Source organism: Taudactylus pleione, unplaced genomic scaffold (assembly GCF_031769625.1).
Source record: "Taudactylus pleione unplaced genomic scaffold, aTauple2 ptg000451l, whole genome shotgun sequence".
Classification (NCBI taxonomy): Eukaryota; Metazoa; Chordata; class Amphibia; order Anura; family Myobatrachidae; genus Taudactylus; species Taudactylus pleione.
The window spans coordinates 97743-118627 of NW_028284853.1; the positions used below are offsets into that span (position 1 = coordinate 97743).

General features: G+C 43.0%; 1 protein-coding gene across 1 annotated transcript in view; it reads right to left on the reverse strand.

Moving 5' to 3' along the window:
* LOC148505495 (uncharacterized) overlaps window positions 1–13237 on the reverse strand; it is a 69606-nt gene extending 56369 nt beyond the window's left edge. The window contains exons 1-7 of the mRNA XM_088448114.1: window positions 13173–13237; window positions 9939–10002; window positions 7637–7671; window positions 5523–5544; window positions 5379–5406; window positions 4120–4177; window positions 3861–4022 (exon numbers count right to left, since the gene is read on the reverse strand). Of these exons, the coding sequence (XP_088304240.1) occupies window positions 3861–4022; window positions 4120–4177; window positions 5379–5406; window positions 5523–5544; window positions 7637–7671; window positions 9939–9981 (348 nt within the window). The 5' untranslated portion in view covers window positions 9982–10002; window positions 13173–13237. The remainder of the gene's footprint in view (window positions 1–3860; window positions 4023–4119; window positions 4178–5378; window positions 5407–5522; window positions 5545–7636; window positions 7672–9938; window positions 10003–13172) is intronic.
* Between the last annotated feature and the right edge of the window lie 7648 nt (window positions 13238–20885).

The following is a 20885-nucleotide window of genomic DNA, read 5'->3' on the forward strand; positions in this document are numbered from 1 at the left end:
GGTACAATCGATATCAAAGAGGACTCTAGCCTGAACAGACCTGGCTAATTATACTTCCTTTTCCTAAACCACTCTCACATATACAAATACTTGTAAATGAAGTAATTTAGTCAGTCATAGCTTCTCCCCAAATAATTGACATTATCAAAATCCGTCCCAGCCTCAGGGTTTAGCCCCCTTCAGGCTGGCAGGGTCTTCTGTTATTCTTACATTCATTGGGGTAAATTTACTAAGATGGGAGAAATATTAAGAAGTGATGTTGCCCATAGCAACCAATCAGATTCCAGGTATTATCTTCTAGAAGGTGCTAGATAAATGAGAACTAGATTCTGATTGGTTGCTATGGGCAACATCACTTCTTAAATAGAACTCCCATCTTAGTAAATTTACCCCCATACTGTTCACTGACTGGAGGAACACTATACTGCTGTTTGTCACACTCCATTTATTCGCTCCCTTTCAGTGTGATCTCTCCTTGTATGTCTGAGAGGATGGTCTCTACCTTCTTCCACATCCTCACTCTTCGGGGCCGATGGTGAGTTAAACACAGGTCAGTTTTGGGGTCAGATCACTGTGCTTGTTCTGGAGCTGAGTGTACACAACTAAGGGAGATTCATAGTCTCATTTCCACTTGCTGCTGAGTAGACGTATCTAGGCAGAAGCAAGGCGTTCACATGTAGGCTTGGCGACTGTGTCGTGTGGGTGTAGTTGGGATTGTGGGCAATGGGGCCTGATACAGAGGCGGGCGCAGTGACGATGTCGGACGCAGTGGAGCAATTTTTGCTACTGCGCATGCACCAACGCCGCACTGCGGACTCGCATCGATTGCTTAGCAACGGTAGTCACACAGAGGATTTATTTGCAAAGCAAGTGATAGGTAGTCAGCTTTTGGTGGAGATAACAGGGTGGCTACATAAACGCAGGCATGTCGGGACCGTTTTCTGTGCATACCCTAGTGAGCCTCTGCGACTTCGTAGGCAGCTGGAGAGGTCCTGGCGTCTTAGGTGCTCATTTCTGAGACCGCATATGCTTGCTCAGAGGCTCAATGTGAGACTGATGTTTCCAATGTTTTCGCTTTTGTAGGTAAGCGGCGGATGTGAGATGCTGGCGGCTGAGTCATAAGCATATGGGAATACAGCATCGATCGGTATTGTGTACACCTCTGAATGAGGCCCATGGCGAGTTGTGCGTATGCAGTGACCCTTATGATTTCAGACAAATCTCTTAGCCAGGTATAGGGAAGGTACAGGTGTGCGCTGATTATGGTGACAGCTATTTGAACAAAGGATGTAGAGGGGCGGTGCGGCTGCATAGATATAGATACAGATGACATTGCATATGGGCAAATATTCGCATTTAGGCCCTCATTCAGAGCCGCTCGCTATTTGCGGTCGTTCGTTTTCTAAAAAGGGGTGGCTATTCAAATGAACCATTCGCACTTTGCAGTCTGTTCACGCCTCTAAGTCTGAACGAGCGAGCAAAACATGCGAACATAAATTTGAAAAATACGCCCCCTAGCCGCTCGCACCATACGTCATGTCCGCTATTTATTTGATTAATCGAGTACATCGAACAGCGTCTGAACTGCTCGCTATTCTTGTGGTTGGTTTTTTCAACCACTATTTTGCGAGCAGTTCTGAGTTAAAAAAAACCATGTGACGTGGTCAATGACGCTGCTGGATTAATTATGCACTCCCTTAAAACGCCCGTTTTGACCTTTAAGCACGCCTGCGAACGGATTTCCACTCCCCGTTTTCAAGCACCTTCCCTGTTACCACCCACATACGCCTCATTCTGTCACTCAAAATAGCAGGCATTCGCTATTTTGCGAACACATGAATTTCAACCGCACTGACTGGTTCGCGCATGCGTATAATGATCCGTACGCATGCGCAGTTGGGCAAACATCGCTCGGAGCGAGTGGCTCTGAATCAGGCCCTTAGTTCCCTGCATATGCTGTGTGAGTGCAATTGCGACTGACTTGCGTGTAGCTCTGCATTAGCCCCTTAGGGGTATATTTACTAAAGGTCGATTCTGATCAATTTAAAAATCGATAAAAATTGATCAACATCGATGTTGTGTTTCTGGGGCTAAATCACACATTTACTAACACTTAAAAAAACTAAATAAAACATTGTCTGTCGCTAAATGTGTGATTTAGCCCCAGAAACACAACATCGATGTTGAACGATTCAGTTGTCATCAATTTTCATCGATGAAATCTGATTAAAATCGACCTATAGTACATATACCCACTACTGCTAGTCACAAAAATAAAATCACTACAGTGACATAAATAAGGTTCTTGGAATCCTGTCACAAATAAAACATAATACTTGTCACTAGTAAAGGCACCGCCGGTTTGTACCAGAAATCATTGTCTTTGGATAGGAATTCATCATTTAGTACTGTACGATGGAATCTCAGAGAATTAATGATGATAGGGGCTGTGTATACAATGCTGAGTATATATCCTAGAACAGTGGTTCTCAAACTCGGTCCTCAGTACCCCACACAGGTCACGTTTTGCAGGTCACCCAGCAGGTGCACAGGTGTATTCATTACTCACTGACACATTTTAAAAGGTCCACAGGTGGAGCTAATTATTTCACTTGATTCAGTGTGGAGACATGGAAAACATGCACCGTTTGGGGTCCTGAGGACCGAGTTTGAGAACCTGTGTCCTAGACTATCCAAACGACTTCATTAAGTACATATTACATAAAATCACATTAGAGCGCTCGTGTTCTCTAATAACAACCATTTGTTTCCTTGTCTTGCAGACTACAGGGCTACTCCCATAGGAGTTCAAGATTTAAAATAGACAAGTCAAGTTTATGCAAACATGTACTTTCTGGATAGACAAAGGAAAGGATTCTGCCTCAAGCTGTCATAAACCTTTCTGTAGAATAACACTGAGAAGCACGGTACACACCTTGTAAATCTCATTGTGTGAATGTCAAAGTCACAGGGAGTAAGATGAGCTGCGAATAATTTCAGGGTTTCTTCTTAACTCATTACTTGCCTGCTGTATTGCGGCTACTTATGGTAAGTCCTTGATAACTTGACATAATGTGTTAGTACTAGTAATGTTAGGGGCTCATCTGATAGGGTTCACCTTGACGTGGTGGATGGGCACGCGTGTTTTGCCAAATATAGACTCTCAGTTAACCCATTATGATATCTGTATTGACTATCAGCACTCTCAGGGCCTGATTCAGAGCCGCTCGTAAGTGGCCGCTCGTTCGCTCCGAGCGATGTTCGCACATCTGCGCATGCATATGGGTTGTAATGCGCATGCACCAACAAGTCAGTGCGGTCGGAAATTGTGTGCTCGCAAAATAGCGAATGCCTGCTAATTTGATTGACAGGATGAGGCGTTTGTGGGTGGTAACAGGGGAAGGTGCTTGAAAACGGGGAGTGGAGATCCGAACGCAGGCGTGCCAAACGGTCAAAACGGGCGTTTTAAGGGTGTGCATAATTAACAAAGCAGCGTCATCGACCACGTCACTTGGTTGTTTCTTAGCCTGAACTGCTCGCAAGATTGCGGTAGGAAAATGCTACCACAAGAATAGCGAGCAGTTCCTACGCCTTTCGATGTACTCGATTAATCTAATAAATAGCGGAGATGACATATGATGCGAGCGGCCAAGGGGCGTCTTTACAAAATAGCGAGCGCATGTTTCGGACGCTCGTTCAGACATAGAGGCGTCAACAGACCGCAAAGAGCGAGCGCTCAATTTAAATAGCCAGCCCCTTTTTTCTGAACGAGCGTCCGCAAATAGCGTCCGGCTCTGAATCAGGCCCTCAGTGCTTAGAGTATGCACCAGAACCAGACAAGAACATTAAAAGCTACTGACCTGGCTGTTAAGTTGGGAAAATACAGCACTGGCTTTGTCATTGCCCATCTTGGAGAAAAACAATGCAGAGTATATAGAGTCCAGGGATAGCACAGTGCCATTACTATAACAGGCAGAGAGGGTAACCAGAAGATCATCCGGGAGGGCAGCTAGGAAGGAGGCCTGAGAGGAGACACAGTGAGATAACACATGTCAGCTGTGATGGTGAATGGCGATCAGCGGAGCAGTGTCCATGTAAAATGTGGGTGAAAATACTCACGTCTGAACAGGCAAACTGTTTAAATGTTGGGCTGCATGGGTCAATCAAGACGGCTAAGCTGGAAAGGATGTAAAGAAGTGAAGTTCACTGAAATGATAGCCACCGGCGTAAAGGACCTTGAAAACTGCTATATAATGCAATGTAATAATACTGGTTTAATAAAGGTAATACTTACAGTATACTCATTAGAAGCCACTGGTATAAAAAATTACTTCTGCTTATTATAATGATTTTATGTATATGCTTCACCGGACTGAAAGTAAGAATGCTAAATAGATAAGGTAGTCACTAAAGGCCTAATTTAGAGTTGCGACTGCATCTTTACGCTAATGCCGGGGCCGATGGTCTTACTACTGTGACGGCCAGCGGCCGCCGCACTAATCTGTCGCTGTGCGTATTAAGATGCACCATTGGTCGCAATATCAAACACTGCACCAGCCCTACGGAAACGCAGAATCTCCATCTGAACATGGCCGTCGGTGTCGGTGCAACTGCGGCAAAAGACGCAGTCGCTGACCGTGACTCGCAACCCAGAAACACACACCGGAATTGCCTCTCTCTGCGCCCAAATTAGTTCTAAGTCTTCCTCATGACACATGTCCCTGTCTAGGGATGGCTATTGATGGTTTGCTGCCAATGGGCGATAGTTTTGCCATAGATGGTGGAGATTCAATGGCTCTCTGCCATAAATGGCAGCTATGGTGGCGATGTTTTTTTTTTTTTCACCGGGAAACAGAGCTCAGCCACACTCATGTGTCCAAGATACACTGCTTGTGTCCCAATGGTTACACATGGAGATCAATGTCATTTCAAAGGGCATTCCTTTGAGGAGACTGGGGGAGGCGCACATTGACAGATACGAGCCACAGCTGGTGGGCATCTCAATAGGATGCCCATTGGCCATGGAATTAACATACAGTCGCACTAGTGGCTGCAAGAAAAGTTGTGTCCACCTCTAATAGTGGACAGATCAACAAGTCACACGGCTATGAACATTCCCACGATCCGGTAAGCCACGTTATCACTATTATGATTAACTGATTGGCCACGTGGGAACATTCCCATGACTGTCTGTCCCTGTTGTGAATATTCCCATGATCCTCATTGGCTTATAAACTGGGAGTATTGCAGATATGAAGAAACAAGAAAAATGTCCGCACAGACCACTCTATAGAAGATTATCCTTCCCTTATTCCATATGAATTGCAGATAGGCAGAAATGAATTACAATAAGAGCATGGGGAGAATTGGATACTTACGTAGTAACATTTACACATGCTGATGTTTCTGTGAAACAAATAAACTCCCATTAATATACAGTAATATATGACACAGTAATAATTTATTTATAGAGCATATCATATAATATAATGCATTTCTACAAGGGATTGATAAGAACCTACCATTTAAAGGGCTTGGAGGACACTATGTGAATAAACAGAAAATGGCGTGAGTGAAATTATCAGACATACAGAGAAGTATATAAAAATAAAATTCCAACTTTAACTGATATTTATCAATATACCCCAAAACTGAGGGATGAATGAGAGACAATATATATATATATATATATATATATATATATATATATATATACTATGTAATTACAACACCCAGCTGCTGTGCAGTGCACCTTGAGGCCTTGAATTAATGTACTATAAATGTTTGGCAGAATGCTTGGAGCGATGGCTGTGCGTGAAGGAACTGCAGATGAGGCAGAAATATGTCTCTACTTATTTATACAAATAAAATTAATATTAAATGGGTTTCAAAGATTAATTGACCGCAATTATCATTAGTATGTCTTTTACTAAAATATTGATGCAAGCTAACAGCATCTCTTTAGTCCTTCTATTAGATTAGCTTAATTTCTGATGTATTTAATGAGTATTTTGTAAAGTATTTATTATATTGTGTTTTAATAAACAGAATTGCAATTGCTTGTGTGATATGGACAACTAAAATTTATGAAGAACCCTACATAAATTTTATAATGTAGTATGCTCTCTGTCGATGGTGAGTGACAGCACGCCCCCTTTGTTGGGCATGCGGGAGGCATGGCTGCCAGACGGAGGCATTCCCATGGGAACGCCTACTGTCTGGGTCCGGCCCCACTGACATCACTAGTGATGTCAGTGGGAGTGATTTTGGCTCTGATAGAGCCAAAATCACTCCAGGGCTTGTGGCAGCGAGACCCTACCGCAGGGTCTCGTTGCAAGCCCGATGGTCGCGATGGTCTTGACCATCGCGACCATCATCATGGACGCTCGCTATAGCTGTGGGTGGTAACCCACAGCTATGCGAGCGTCCAAGAGGCCGCTCCAAGTTGAGGTAGGAGGGCCCTGATTCAGAGCGAGCGCTCTGGTCAGAGCGTCTGGCTCTGAATCAGGCCCTGAGTTCAAGTATTACTTCAATTAATGCTTGAAGGAGGAATAGATAGTTCCAAGTCCCATAAAAAGTGAAAACACATAATTACACTATAAGGCCTTAGACAGCAGTGTGTGAAACATGTCTGAGAGAATAAGGTGGTTGACAGGAGGGGATGTAGTTGAAATGCCGAACGCCAGCTTCCCGACGGTGATGGCATGGGACTAATGATAGGCGTCTAAATACCGACACTTATCATTAGCCTCATGCCGAAATCCCGACGCCGGCATACCGAACGTAGGTAAGCCTGGCGTCTGGAGCTGTTAGCCGCGTGCGCGCGGGGAGGTTAGGTTAGGGACTCCCGGGGGAGATGTAGGGTTAGGCACCCCCCCCCCCGGGAGGGTTAGTGTTAGGCTAGGGGAAGGGGGGCTAGCGCCAGGCACCCCCGGGGGGATGTTAGGGTTCCCCCCGGCAGAGTTAGATCTAGGGTGCGGGGACAGGGGGGTTAAGTTTTGGAACCCTTGGGGGGAAGTTATGGTTAGGCACCACTAACGAAGGGTTAGGGTTAGGGGGGGGAGAGGGGTAGGGATAAGGTTAATACTTACCCTATCGGGATCTCCATCTGCCGGCCTTCTGGCGTCAGTATTTCATCCGCCGGGCTTAGGTCCGGCGGTATAACATACTGATTCCGACAGGAGGTACCAAAGGTAATGTTGAATATAAATGTTTAAATTTTGACATAGAAAAAGCTTGAATTAAATAGGGATCTGATCACTACCGAAAAATATAAATGGAGAGTGCCACTATACTGTATATACATGATGTGCCAGTTGGTTAAATAGGCACATTTGCCACTTTACGGTTGGCATGTGTACTGTACAATTACTGTGTGTGTTTGATATCGACATCATTATGTTTATTTAAAGACGTCCAATTTGCCTGGGAGCACAACCTTCCTGATCTCTGTCATTTCTGGAAAATCCCAGCACAGCCTGATTTTAGTTTTCCTCATGTGAAGCGTGCATACAGGTTATCTGAATATACAATATCATGGAAATGAAATGAAATGAAATGGAAATAATAGTTTCTCAGAGGAGTGGCACAATGCATTCTCAGTAGCATCACACAAAGATTAAGTTCTGATTCTTACTGTGTGTACAGCAGATGACAAGGTCACGAGGAGCCCTGAAAAGAGTGAATTAGATAATGTCATTTATAAGTCACAATTGCCTCCAGCAAAGCAATATTCCTTTGTGCAATGTTAGAATTGGATAAAATAAAGTTTGTTGGGGAGATGTATCAAGGCTTGGAGAGAAATAAACTACTAACCAATCAGTTCCCTAACTGTCATTTTACAGGCTGTGCTAGAAAAATTACAGTTAGAGAAGCTGATTGGTTGGAACTTTATCTCTCTCCAGTTTTGATACATCTCCCCCTGAGTTTCATCTATTTATTTACAATACTGTAGTTATTTGCTCCGAGATTCATGCACACAGTAGTGGTACAACTTCCGTGCACTTGTCTTGTGTTCGTGTTTGCCAGTGCAATGTATTGTCTGAGTAGCGCTTGTCACTGTAACACAAGAATCCATTTAACTTATTTTGTATTTGCTTTGCAGGTGCCATTTACAGAGGATTGGTGAGTAAACAGGCTGTAAAAGTTTATGAGAAAAGGTTTCGAAGAAAACTCAGGGTTGATACATAGTTAAATGCAGGTCAGTTTTGCTGATTGATAGTGCGTGCTTTCACTCTGCACAAGCCCCTTAGCCTGAGCGTGCACTGCCTCCTCCATTCCCTGCTCCCCCATGCACTGCCTCCTCCATTCCCTGCTCCCCCCATGCACTGCCTCCTCCATTCCCTGCTCCCCCCCATGCACTGCCCCCTCCATGTTCTGCCTCTCCATGTGCTGCTCCCTCCATATCCTGCTCTCTCCATATCCTGCTTCCACCATGTCCTGATCCCACCATTACTTGCTCCCTCCATGCCCTGCACTCTACATCCCCTCCTGTCAACAACCTTATTCGCCCCCTTCTCCATGAATGTCCTGATTCCTTTATGACCTGCTTCCTTCATTCCATGCCCTGCGCTCTACATGCACTACTACCTCTATGCCCGGCTCCCTCCTTGTCCTGCTCACTCCATGTTCAGCATCTTCTATGTCCTGCATCCTCCATGACCTGCTCCCTCCATTCCTTGCTACATCCATCCCCTTCTCCATCAATGCCCTGATTCGTCCATGACCTGTTCCCCCCATGACTTGTTCCCTTCATTCCCTGCTCCCCCACGGTCTCCTCCCTTCGTTCCCTGCTCCTTCCCTGTCCTGCTACCCGATATCCTCTTCTCTTCATATCCTGCTGCCTCAATGCTCTGCTCCCTCCATAAAAACTTCTGCTCATTCACAAACACTGCCATATTGCTCATTAAATCCACCCACTTTGGCCAAAGTCTTGGAGCACCAGCTGACTGACCTCAGATTGAGGCTTGTGAGGTTACCCAAGAGGATTTTATACAGAACCTTAACCACTTTCGGCTTCGTAAACAACCTTTAGTGGCCTGAACCAGCTTTGACCTCTCAATTTACTAGAACCTGATAACACTAGTGTCACATCCTCAGACTGCAATCTCATACTAGTCCTAAAATAAGATAATGTTGGATTCTATTGTCAGCCAGCCCCTTTATCAGACAGGATGAGCAACCTCTCTTATCACAGCACCTGTAGCAGGGCCACCATCAAGAAGGTACTGCCGGGACTGGAGTCCCGGGGCTGGACATTGGCAGAACAGGGGAGGGGCCGCCTGCTCCTACCGCCGCTGCACATCCCACACTACCCCCTTGAGTGACAGGGGGAGCCTGCTGCTACTGCCTGCCCCCGCTGTCCCGGCCCACACTACCCAGTCCTCATTAAGTAAAAGGAGCAGGGCTCGCTCGGGCAGCTACAACCTGTATGCAGCACTGAGGCCCGCCCCCACCTGCCACCTAGTTCAGTAAAGGGAAGGGAGAGGTCCGAGGAACTGCGGGGAGCAGCGTTTGCCAGACCAGGAGGAAAAGAAGAAGAAGCCAGAAGAAAGGAGCCTTCTTCAAGGAGATAAGGTAAGTAAGTGATGAGTCATGAGACTTAATAAACCAGGGAAAAGGGAAGTTGGAAAAAGACCTGGGCAGCCTTTATAAGTTTTGGGCAAATTTTTTTTATAGGGAAAAGGTAGCAGAGGAAGAGGCAGGTGGGGAGAGGAAGGGCTCCTACCTAATTTGTCAGTTCCTGGTCTTACAATCTCTGATGGCACCCCTGACTTCTTGCATGACTTCTACATACCAAAAACTCAAAAACACTCCACCAGTTGCCGTAATGCTTAGATGATCGTTATTAGTATAATTGTTTTTAAAATGTATTTATACCTTAATTTAGAAAGACTTAGGATGACACCCCTCATAGTATATAAAATTAGTATAGATACCTATGATGAGAAGCATCGCGGCCTGTTTCGGAGATGGTTTCATACTGACTCCAATATCAGCTGCCTGTGTGAAAGAACATTGAGATACAGGATGGTGTTTGGTTAGCAATCACATATGTTACAGTACTGCCTTTTGTGTTTTTTTGTTATAAGATATGTTCCTCAAAGATTACTTACTATTTATTCATATATTTAATGTATCTTAATAAGCAGTATAGGTTAGGATTGGTTATTTATACCTTATTTGCGGCAAGTTAAAGTACTGGGTAGAATTTTTGTCCTTGATACATTTCAGGGGACATGGTTATCCTGTTTTTATTTTCCCTTTTTTTTTAATTTTTTAATTTAAAAATTAAGGGAGCCCATGTAATGGGGCCCACACATGTTGCTGCTATAGCGGCAATTCCCCGTTCTGCCAACAGGGGGGTCGAGTAATCGGGAATATTCAACAAATTGAAAAATCTCGATTCCACGATCCCGACCTGAAAATGGTTTGAATCAGCGAGTCTGGGATTTTTTACATGTTAAATTTCTCCAATCCGTTGATAGATCACCAATTATCAATGGCTGCCGATCCGCGGATTAGCTCACGGATCGGGTTGGAACGGCAGAACAGGGAATCGGGACTTTGGATGTATGGACCCTTTAGATAGAAAACAGATCTCCTTTCTAAAGCCATATTTTACAAGTTAGTCATGCCTGGTTAGTATGGATGGCCATCGGTATGGTTACCATCGATTGTTACCATCAATGGCAAAATAACAAGTGGCCATTGATGGTTTCCAACTATGCAATGGATGACCATCAGTGGTTTCACCAACCGATGGTCCTCCCTGTTCTTTGACTGACTGGCCCAGGACCGGGGAGCATGGCTTTACAGGTGTCGGGGGGCGGAGCTATGCTCTGTGTCTCGGCACCTTGAGAAAAAAAACTACTCGGTTATGCTTTTCCATCGATGGAGGGACACCATCTAGTTCTCCCCCATCAATGGGAAAAACATTTGACATCGGCCATAAACCAATCAATGATTATGAATCATCAATGATTGATGGCCATCCCTACTGATTAGTAATCCCCAATATTCCCATAATGAAACATATATCTGTGTGACCACAACAACCAGCTTTGTCTTATATATTCATTGCACACTGTGCATATAATACACACAGATAAGAGTACTGTACTGTAGTTTCAGCAAACGCAACTATTAGCTGCCCATGTCAATTTATACTGTACTTTTTAAAAAGAAATTAACTACTTATTTAATTTAATGTTCCCCAACTGATTTTGGGTTGATTTAGAAAACACTGTTTTTTATTCTTTTCTGCTGCCTAAATAACAACATTCATGTTACATTTCTCCCAATAATTAATAGTTAATAATGCTCAATAAAACATTTAGCAAACGTGGACTAGGCAATTAACTGGTTAGCTCATATTGATCCTGACACAGCATTGGACAGGAAGCGTGCAGATGCAATCTACATGCGTACGAGGGGGGGATGAACAGTGGGGGGGATAAACAGTGGGGGTGTAGGGGGGGATGAACAGTGGGGGGGAGGTGAACAGTGGGGGGGGTGGGGGGGAATGAACAGTGTGAAAACACGCCAGATAAGCTATGCATTCAGTCTTACGTTCGACTCAGCAGTAGTCCCCTTTGATTTTGGGACAAGGCGTTCTTGGAAGATTCCAGTCATTATTATATATTTTGCATACCAAAACAGTGCTAGATCAGATAGTATTTAAATAACATACACAACTGAAAAGTACATAATGCCATTCTCAAGTCCTTTATGAAATCAGAGAGGCGGGTCGCCTTCCTCGAGAGCTTCTGTGTATTTTGGACAGCTCACGGAGTGTCCCTGCTATTTGCCCTAAGATAACAAACGTCTTACTCTGTGACATTCTGTCATGTGCCATCTATGTAATGGAATCAGGGCATGACATTCATACCTACCTGACATTCACATCTGCCTGTCAATAACTGTCCTGTTATCCTTTACCACCCCGGTGATTCATGTGATCACATCAGAGGGCTCGAAGTGAAATTATTTCCTGCAGAAGTAGGCGACCTCTGACGCTTCTTTTTACGCTCAGGCTGGGTCTATTAGTTCCAGTGGGCTTCATTTGAGGCCTAGGGGTATATTTCCTAAAAGGCCCATTTTAATCGAATTCAAATCGATCCAAATCGCTCAACACCAATGTTGCGTTTCTGGGGCTAAATCACACATTTACTAACACTTTAAAAAAATAAAAATAAATAAAAAATTGTCTAAGTGTTAGTAAATGTGTGATTTATCCCCAGAAACGCAACATCGAATTTAGATCAAAATCGATTAAAATCGACCTTTAATAAATATTCCCCAAGGGTACATTTAATGGGAATTTAAAACTCGAACTTGCAAACATCAATAATTCGGAGAACAGCATTTGGTGTTATAATGACTGGACTTAGCACATTAATATACACATTAAAGCTAAAAAGACAATTCAACAAATAAACCAAACTGGGAAAACTCAACAAGTGCACTCTACCTTGTAGTATAAAGACATTACGCCCTATAGAGAGGCTTCTGGGGACAATATTGAGTTACAAAAAATAAAAACATGCTTTTACTGAAACAAAATAACACCATTAAGGGCCTCGTTTATCAATGAGCAATATTCTTGTTATCACTCGTTACTAATTTTATATGGTGCTCCAACCAATTAGCTCCTAACTGTCATGTGTTTGACAAATGACAGTAAGTAGCTGACTGGCTGGAGCACCATTTAAGATTAGTAACAAGTGATAACAAGAATATCGCTCGTTGATCAATGAGGCCCTAAGTACAGTAACGCTCTAAGTATTGCCCTGATAATAAAAGCTACAACAGACTGTGATTGGTTATATCGTACCATTTTGCATGTTCAGTTTCAATAAAGTATTAAGTTGTACAAACCAGATAATAAGGTTAGAGAATGAGATTCACATCCTACTGACATAATTCTAGGCATTATGTAGTGAGAATAGTCAATAAAGAAAAATAGGAACATTAGGGATAAATCTTTAAAACTTGGTAGTTGTCCCTGAAACAATGAGCAGCTGACAAATGTCGAGTTACACAGGCACAAAAATAAATAAAAATAACACATTATTGTATTTATATTCCAATTTAGATAATAATTGTTCTAAATTACGGCAATGCATTACAATCACAATTGTACTACGGATCTGTTGCATGACATACCATACCTAGCAGTGTCTTGCAGAGACCAGCCTCAGAGCAGATAATGGATAATGCAGGAATTGTGTATTTAGGTAGTATAGGAGGGTGTGCCTCCAGACTTCATCCTTGTGATGTGAAACCTCATGCGTGAGCCTTACCCTTCTATTCTCAGGTGAGACATACAGATTGGAATGTTCCATAGCGGGGTCCCGGGCTGGCCTGTCCGTTTAGTCATTAGTCCACCATGGTTATGTCATGGGTTTAAACTACCTGAATAAAGAGAAGTGACATGAAATGACGCTGTCTCTGATTACTTACTGTACACAAAGCAATATATTACACTGCATATTGTTCAGTCCTGCAAACCTTTATCTCAAGGGTGTATTTACTGAATTAAATAATTTAAGTCGGATGAGCCAATACAAGGTTATAGGTTCACTAGGCGCTTTGGGGCTCATGTAGAGGTGAACGGACGTCAGTTGTTTTTGTGTAACATATACATTTCAATATTACAACAACAAATGACTAAATGTGTGCAAATATTGTTGGTTCTGCCTAAAATGTCAGTGGGCAGGGCCGAAAAAGCATAGGGCTAGAAGAGTAAGGAATTGTTCTCATCACAGTGACCTGGGCACAGATTCGTATACACCTGTCAGGAGGGTGTTGAAGAACTGGTGCAAAAACAATACACAGTAGTTATGATGATCAACAGCACAATCTAGCTGCCTCCGATTGGCTGATTGTGTATTCAGGGCCGTAACTAAGGGGTCTATTTACTAAGCAGTGTTAGGAGAGAGAGTGAAAAGTGATAAGGTGCCAGCCAATCAGCTCCCAACTGTCATTTTTCAAACACAGCCTGTGAGATGACAGTTGGGAGCTGATTGGCTGGCACCTTATCACTTTTCACTCCTAACACTGCTTAGTAAATAGACCCCTAAGGGTAGACGAGCGGTGCTGCAACTTAGTGCACAGGTCTAGGGTGCTCAAACGTAGTATCAGTATCTTACTGCACTTGCAGAGCCTTTGGAGTGTCTTTAGGATGCTCTGCCACATGCGTGCCTATTATCCTGGTACAGGATTTTGGGTGCTGCTCCCGACTGCTTCCTGTGTAAAGCGGGCGATCCGGACGGCCTATGACACGATTCGTGCTAAATCGCATCATTGTAGCCACGCCCCCCGCGCTTTACATTGTTGGTAATCTCAGCATTGCATCGCGGGGCCACAATGATGCAATCACGTCACCATGCCTCTTCATCGCCCATCTTTTCCCTTCATTTGTATATAAATTTAATTATATTTTATATCATAAATGCTGCTTTTGCAATTGTTTGTAATACTATCAAAAACACTTTTCTCACTTTTCTTTTTTGTTGTGTATATGACACCGAATGACATGTTTATATTGTGCACAAATAAGGTAACGCGGCTTTCACATTTGCTACTAACACTGTCAAGCTACATCCTGGCATGTATTTTAGTGCTGATGAACTGGACCCATTACGAGATACGTAGACTAAATATATGTATACTGTACATAGAGTTTTTTTTCCTGCCTTCCTTCTGGGTTTAAGCATTCTGTGAATAGTTATTCTAAAATTAAAATTCTGAGTATTAGTTAACTAGAACTGAGTAATTCAATACATAGTACTATAGGATATGATTACAATAGGGATAGAGAATACTCAATTCATATCTTTAAAAAAATTATGTAAAAAACTAAAAGCTCCAATAAAAGTACAAAATAAATCACAACTTCCCACTGAAGTTTAAAATAAGCTAACAAACAAATTATAAGGCTATATATTTCCGTTGTAGCAGTAATAATGTAATGGTGACCACAGACCTTACTTCCCTACTCCACCCAACTTACAACCTAACTGACAAGGCACGCCCAATTCCTTTAAGATATATCCAAAAATGTGACATTTTAAAGTGAAAATGTGACTCATGAAATGGAGATAACCCGATTATCAACTCGTCATGAAGTGGCAACTGTAGTTGGTTTGAGAATGGGTCTTGTACCAGTGAAGCCCACCTCTACCATGCAGCACTGGCTGGAGCTTGATAGACTGACTCACAGCGAAACGCGTCATCAAGCCCCCAGTACCTGGAGTAGGGAAGTGGGCAGGATCAGGGATGGTGGTTTCCTCTCTCGTGAGTCTGGGATTACCCACCGGAATTTATGAGTCACCCGTACATTACGGGAGAGAAGGCATTTTACCGCCCCACTCTACTGACTTATTTAAGATATACTGTAAATGAGTATTTTAGGTCAATAAGGAAATTATGATATTTGGGAAAAGCATTGGGAAACAGGACTGTGAAATTTCTGCTGTGGCTATGTTGCAAACTATCTGCAAGGGTGGCGTAAATAATTAAAATTGAGATCATGTACCTTTGTACGATGTGCACAGTGCAAATCTAGGTGCATTTGAGCCAAAAATATGCCTCATGCCTTCGTGTTTGTTCCAGTTTTATAAATAAGCCCCTAAATGGTTTACTTATACTTGTGAATTATGGGCCTGATTCAGAGCCGGACGCTATTTGCGAACGGTCGTTCAGAAAAAGGGGCCGGCTATTTAAATTGAGCGCTCACTCATTGCGGTCTGTTGACGCCTCTATGTCTGAGCGAGCGAACGAAACATGCACTCGCTATTTTGTAAAGACGCCCCCTGGCCGTTCGCATCATACATCATCTCCGCTATTTATTAGATTAATCGAGTACATCGAAAGGCGTCTGAACTGCTCGCAGTGCTTGTGGTAGGTTTTACTTCCCGCAATCACTGCAAGCAATTCAGGCTAAAAGACAACCAAGTGATGTGGTCGATGACGCTGCTTTGTTAATTATGCACTCCCATTAAATGCCCGTTTTGACCGTTTTGCACGCCTGCGTTCGGATCTCCACTCCCCGTTTTCAAACACCTTCCCCTGTTACCACCCACAAACGCCTCATTCTGTCACTCAAATTAGCAGGCCCTCGCTGTTTTGCGAGCGCACGATTTCCGACCGCAATGACTGGTTGGCGCATGCGCATTACGACCCATACGCATGTGCAGATGTGCGACCATCGCTCAGAGCGAGCGAGCGGCCGCTTACGAGCAGCTCTGAATCAGGCCCTATGTCTTCAACCTATTATTCAAAAGGAAATGTCAGCCACTAATAATTATTGTCATAGGGGGTGCTCTCGCCCATAGTTATTACCTTATTATATGTCATGACAACAGAAAGTAGAAAATTAACTACATGTATAGTGTGTTTGTGCACTCTTGAATTATGTATTTAAAATGGATAAACTTCATTATTTTCACGTAAAACATTTTTGTACTTTATTTCTGCAAGATCTGAGGATTAAAAATTCAGCGACATAATTTTAAAATAAAGAAAATCTGCGAAAAAGTAGAGAAAGAAAAATGTGACTAAAATCTCTGGATCCTTTGATATCTAGAAAAAGGAGAAAAAGAAGACTCTTTCTTGGAGGCACTCAAAAAGATATAATTGAAAAATAAAAGGATAATTTAAAATTTTACTTTTATTGGTTATATTTCTAAAATGTAGGGTTGACGTACAACATATATTATATAAAAATGTCATGCGACATATATGTTATCTGTAACTGTTGACAGATATATGCCTTAAGGGAAACTTATGAGAGATTTATTCTCGTAAAGCAAAATATACTGGACGATGGCGAATATTGAAAGGTAAAGGTCAATCTGTTCATAGAAGGTATTTCAAATATACATAAATAAATATGACCATATATAATTATAGATCGGAAAATCACCAGAACAATGATTGATAGTTCATAGAAGGTATTTCAAATATATACAAATAAACATGACCATAAATAATTATAGATCGGAGAATCGCCAGAACAATGATTGACACTTCTAATGTAAATGAATACAATCCTTTGGTATCTACCAACAATGTTATATCTGTTTCCCTCTTCTTATTGTCTGTGTTTTTGGTGACTTAAATCAACTACACTGTATACTCTATATTAAACTGAAACTATAGCCAGTATATAACTATATATACTTCCTATACCAGTCAAATGTGGTTTCAATGTTGTACAATAATATACAGTATATACTTGTGTGTGGATATATATATTCTGATGTTCTGATATTACTATATATCTCTCAAGTCTCAAGGACTTGATTATTCTTGACCACTTGGTGACATATATATATATATATATATATATATATATATATATATATGTGGAATCAGTATGATTTACCGCCGGCCACATGGTGGAAATCCCGAAAACTAACCTATTCTACTCCCTAACCATAACCCCTTCCTTAGAGGTGCCTAACCCTAACCTCCCCCCCCAAGAGCCTAACTCTAATCCCCCCTCTAAGTGCCTAAACCTAACCCCTCCTTCCCTGCCACCTAAACCTCCCCACGGTGGTGCCTAACCCCAACACCCCCTTCCCCTAGCCTGACCCCGGGAACCCTAAACCTAACCCTCTCCCCCCCGCCGCTGTCCGCGCCCGGCATCCCTTCGATCGGGATGCCGGGCGTTGGTCACCAGGCGTAGGTAAAATGACAGGCGTCGAGATTTCGATGCCTGTCAATTAACCCTTGCCGGGATTCAGCAGTCGGGAAGCCGGTGGTCGACATCACATATATATATATATATGTGATGTACTGACTGGTTTGTACATTGCTGCACCACTAGCACCAGGTTCAGGTGTGTTCGGATTGCTTCGGTGGCCGATTTCCCCGTGTTCAGATAGGACACACCGTGATAGAGAGGCAAGCCTGAATTCCCCTTTTGCAGACACAATGACCAGTCAGGAGGGAAGGTGCAACACAATTTTATTATTTGTTAATAATTAACAACAAATGACAGGAGATATTTACCATTTACAGATGGAATGAAATTAATTACACTTTTCAATGACACGGTATTTATTTATTACCTCCCCGTCATCTACCGGTGACCCCAGCTGGCAAGCATGTGAAACCAACAAGAACCACAATTCCTGCAGAACTTTACTTTACCAAACAAAACAAATGAGAGACCTAAATATGAAACCTGCTGGTCTAGCTTGAATCAATGGTGCTCCGGCAGTCTATAGCTGTGAAATACAGTCTGTGTTAATGCTCCCTTTTTGCTGAGAAAAACGTGGGAAAAACTCATGCAGGTTAGGCTTATATCAGTAGTGCCCTGCTGTAACAACAAATAGTTTATGCAAAATAATTAGCTCCAAGCAGGGTTGTGCACATGCAGGTTGGATAGGGTCTTGTAGTGCACCGGCTATAACAACAAATAGTCTATGCAAAATAATTAGCTCCAAGCAAGGTTATGCACATGCAGGTTGGATAGGTTCTTGTAGTGCACCAGCTGTAACAACAAATAGTCTATGCAAAATAATTAGCTGCAAGCAGGGTTAAGCACATGCAGGTTGGATAGGTTCTTGTAGTGCACCGGCTATGACAGCAAATAGTTTATGCAAAATAATTAGCTCCAAGCAGGGTTATGCACATGCAGGTTGGATAGGTTCTTGTAGTGCACCGGCTGTAACAACAAATAGTCTATGCAAAATATTTAGCTCCATGCAGGGTTATGCACATGCAGGTTAGATAGGTTCTTGTAGTGCACCGGTTATAACAAATAGTCTATGCCAAATAATTAGCTCCAAGCAGGGTTATGCACATGCAGGTTGGATAGGTTCTTGTAGTGCATCGGCTGTAACAACAAATAGTCTATGCAAAATAGTTAGCTGCAAGCAGGGTTATGCACATGCAGGTTGGATAGGTATTTAGTGCACCAGCTGTACCAACAAATAGTCTATGCAAAATAATTAGCTCCAAGCAGGGTTATGCACATGCAGGTTGGATAGGTTCTTGTAGCGCACTGGCTATGACAGCAAATAGTTTATGCAAAATAATTAGCTCCAAGCAGGGTTATGCACATGCAGGTTGGATATGTTCTTGTAGTGCACCGGCTGTAACAACAAATAGTCTATGCAAAATAATTAGCTCCAAGCAGGGTTATGCACATGCAGGTTGGATAGGTTCTAGTAGTGCATCGGCTATAACAACAAATAGTCTATGCCAAATAATTAGCTCCAAGCAGGGTTATGCACATGCAGGTTGGATAGGTTCTTGTAGTGCACCAGCTGTAACAACAAATAGTCTATGCAAAATAATTAGCTGCAAGCAGGGTTATGCACATGCAGGTTGGATAGGTTCTTGTAGTGCACCGGCTATGACAGCAAATAGTTTATGCTAAATAATTAGCTCCAAGCAGGGTTATGCACATGCAGGTTGGATAGGTTTTTGTAGTGCACCGGCTGTAACAACAAATAGTCTATGCAAAATAATTAGCTCCAAGCAGGGTTATGCACATGCAGGTTGGATAGGTTCTTGTAGTGCACCGGCTATAACAACAAAATGTAACACAGTCCTTGAGCCTTGAGAAAATAGGGACAACAGTCTTCCTAATTGCCTGTGCCACAAATTACTATCACCAGAATTGCCAGCCGGGGTTACACAGGGCTAAATAAAACAAGTAATGTACATTACACCACACAAATTGACAAGGTAACAGATTCACAGTAAACATGCACCTTTTGCTTTGAGATGACAGCACAAGTAATATAAATTACATCAGCATGAATGGACTTTGAAATGGATACCGGGCCAAGCAGTGTATAAGAGACAATTTATATTAACCCCAATGCCAGTAAATATTCAAACATTTTATGCAAGCAAAATATTAATCAGCATTGACAATAATAACACAGCGAGCAGTGAATAGCTTTACAGAGTGCTATAACAGATAAAGGGCCACAGAGGACCACTATCAACCACTTAATTGACACAAATGGTCAACACTAAACAAAGGCAAATACACATCAATAGCATTGCATTTAGTTTAAAAATAAACATTAGGACAACCTACGGTGGCATTGGACATGAGCCAACACCCATAGATCACGTCCCCTCCTGGACATGAGCCAGAGGTTCACAGGAAAGAAAATGACCACCAATACAATTCTTGGGGAAAAGAGGGGGTGACCTATCTTTTACTTCCCCCCTATTTCAACATTACACACACACTTTGCCTAATTTAAGACACTATGACCCCGTTCTACACCCAGTTGTGTCGGAGACTAACCCCAGCTTTTACACAAAACCTAGTCTCCCAGCCTAATCATGGTTAGCCACAAGGTAAAGGATAATGCAATAGACCCAGGGGACCCAGATAGGACAAGTGTACAGAGGGGCAGGGCCTTAATGGAGGGAAGATAGGAGCTGTGGAGGGACAGAGTATAGGGAGGTTCTGGTAGGATCTCACCCCTGGCAGTGGCTATTCAGCCTCCCACGATGTCCAGGGAAACTCCGGGATGCTAGGCACCGCACCGGAGCTCCCAGCTGCAGACCTCCGGCAGGTATTTTACAAGGACCAACAGGTGCAAATCCCTTTCTACAGGGGCTCTGTCCAGCAAACACACACAGCAGCAGGAGGGGTCCTGAAGCACTCTTCCTCTGGGGCTGTCTTTTCTTCTGCCTGTGCGGGTGCCAGCAGGGTTTTTGTCACTGGTGGGACCTTTTCCTCAGCTGGGGCTTCATCTGTGACGATGGAGCGATGAGACCTCCTTCCCAGGCAGCTCCTCTTCTCTCCCAGCATGCGCAGACTTCCATATGCGGTGCCTCCTGATAACAGGCACTTAGGGAGGCAGTCCTTTATTCAGAGGGGGATTCTTCCAAAGCAGGGT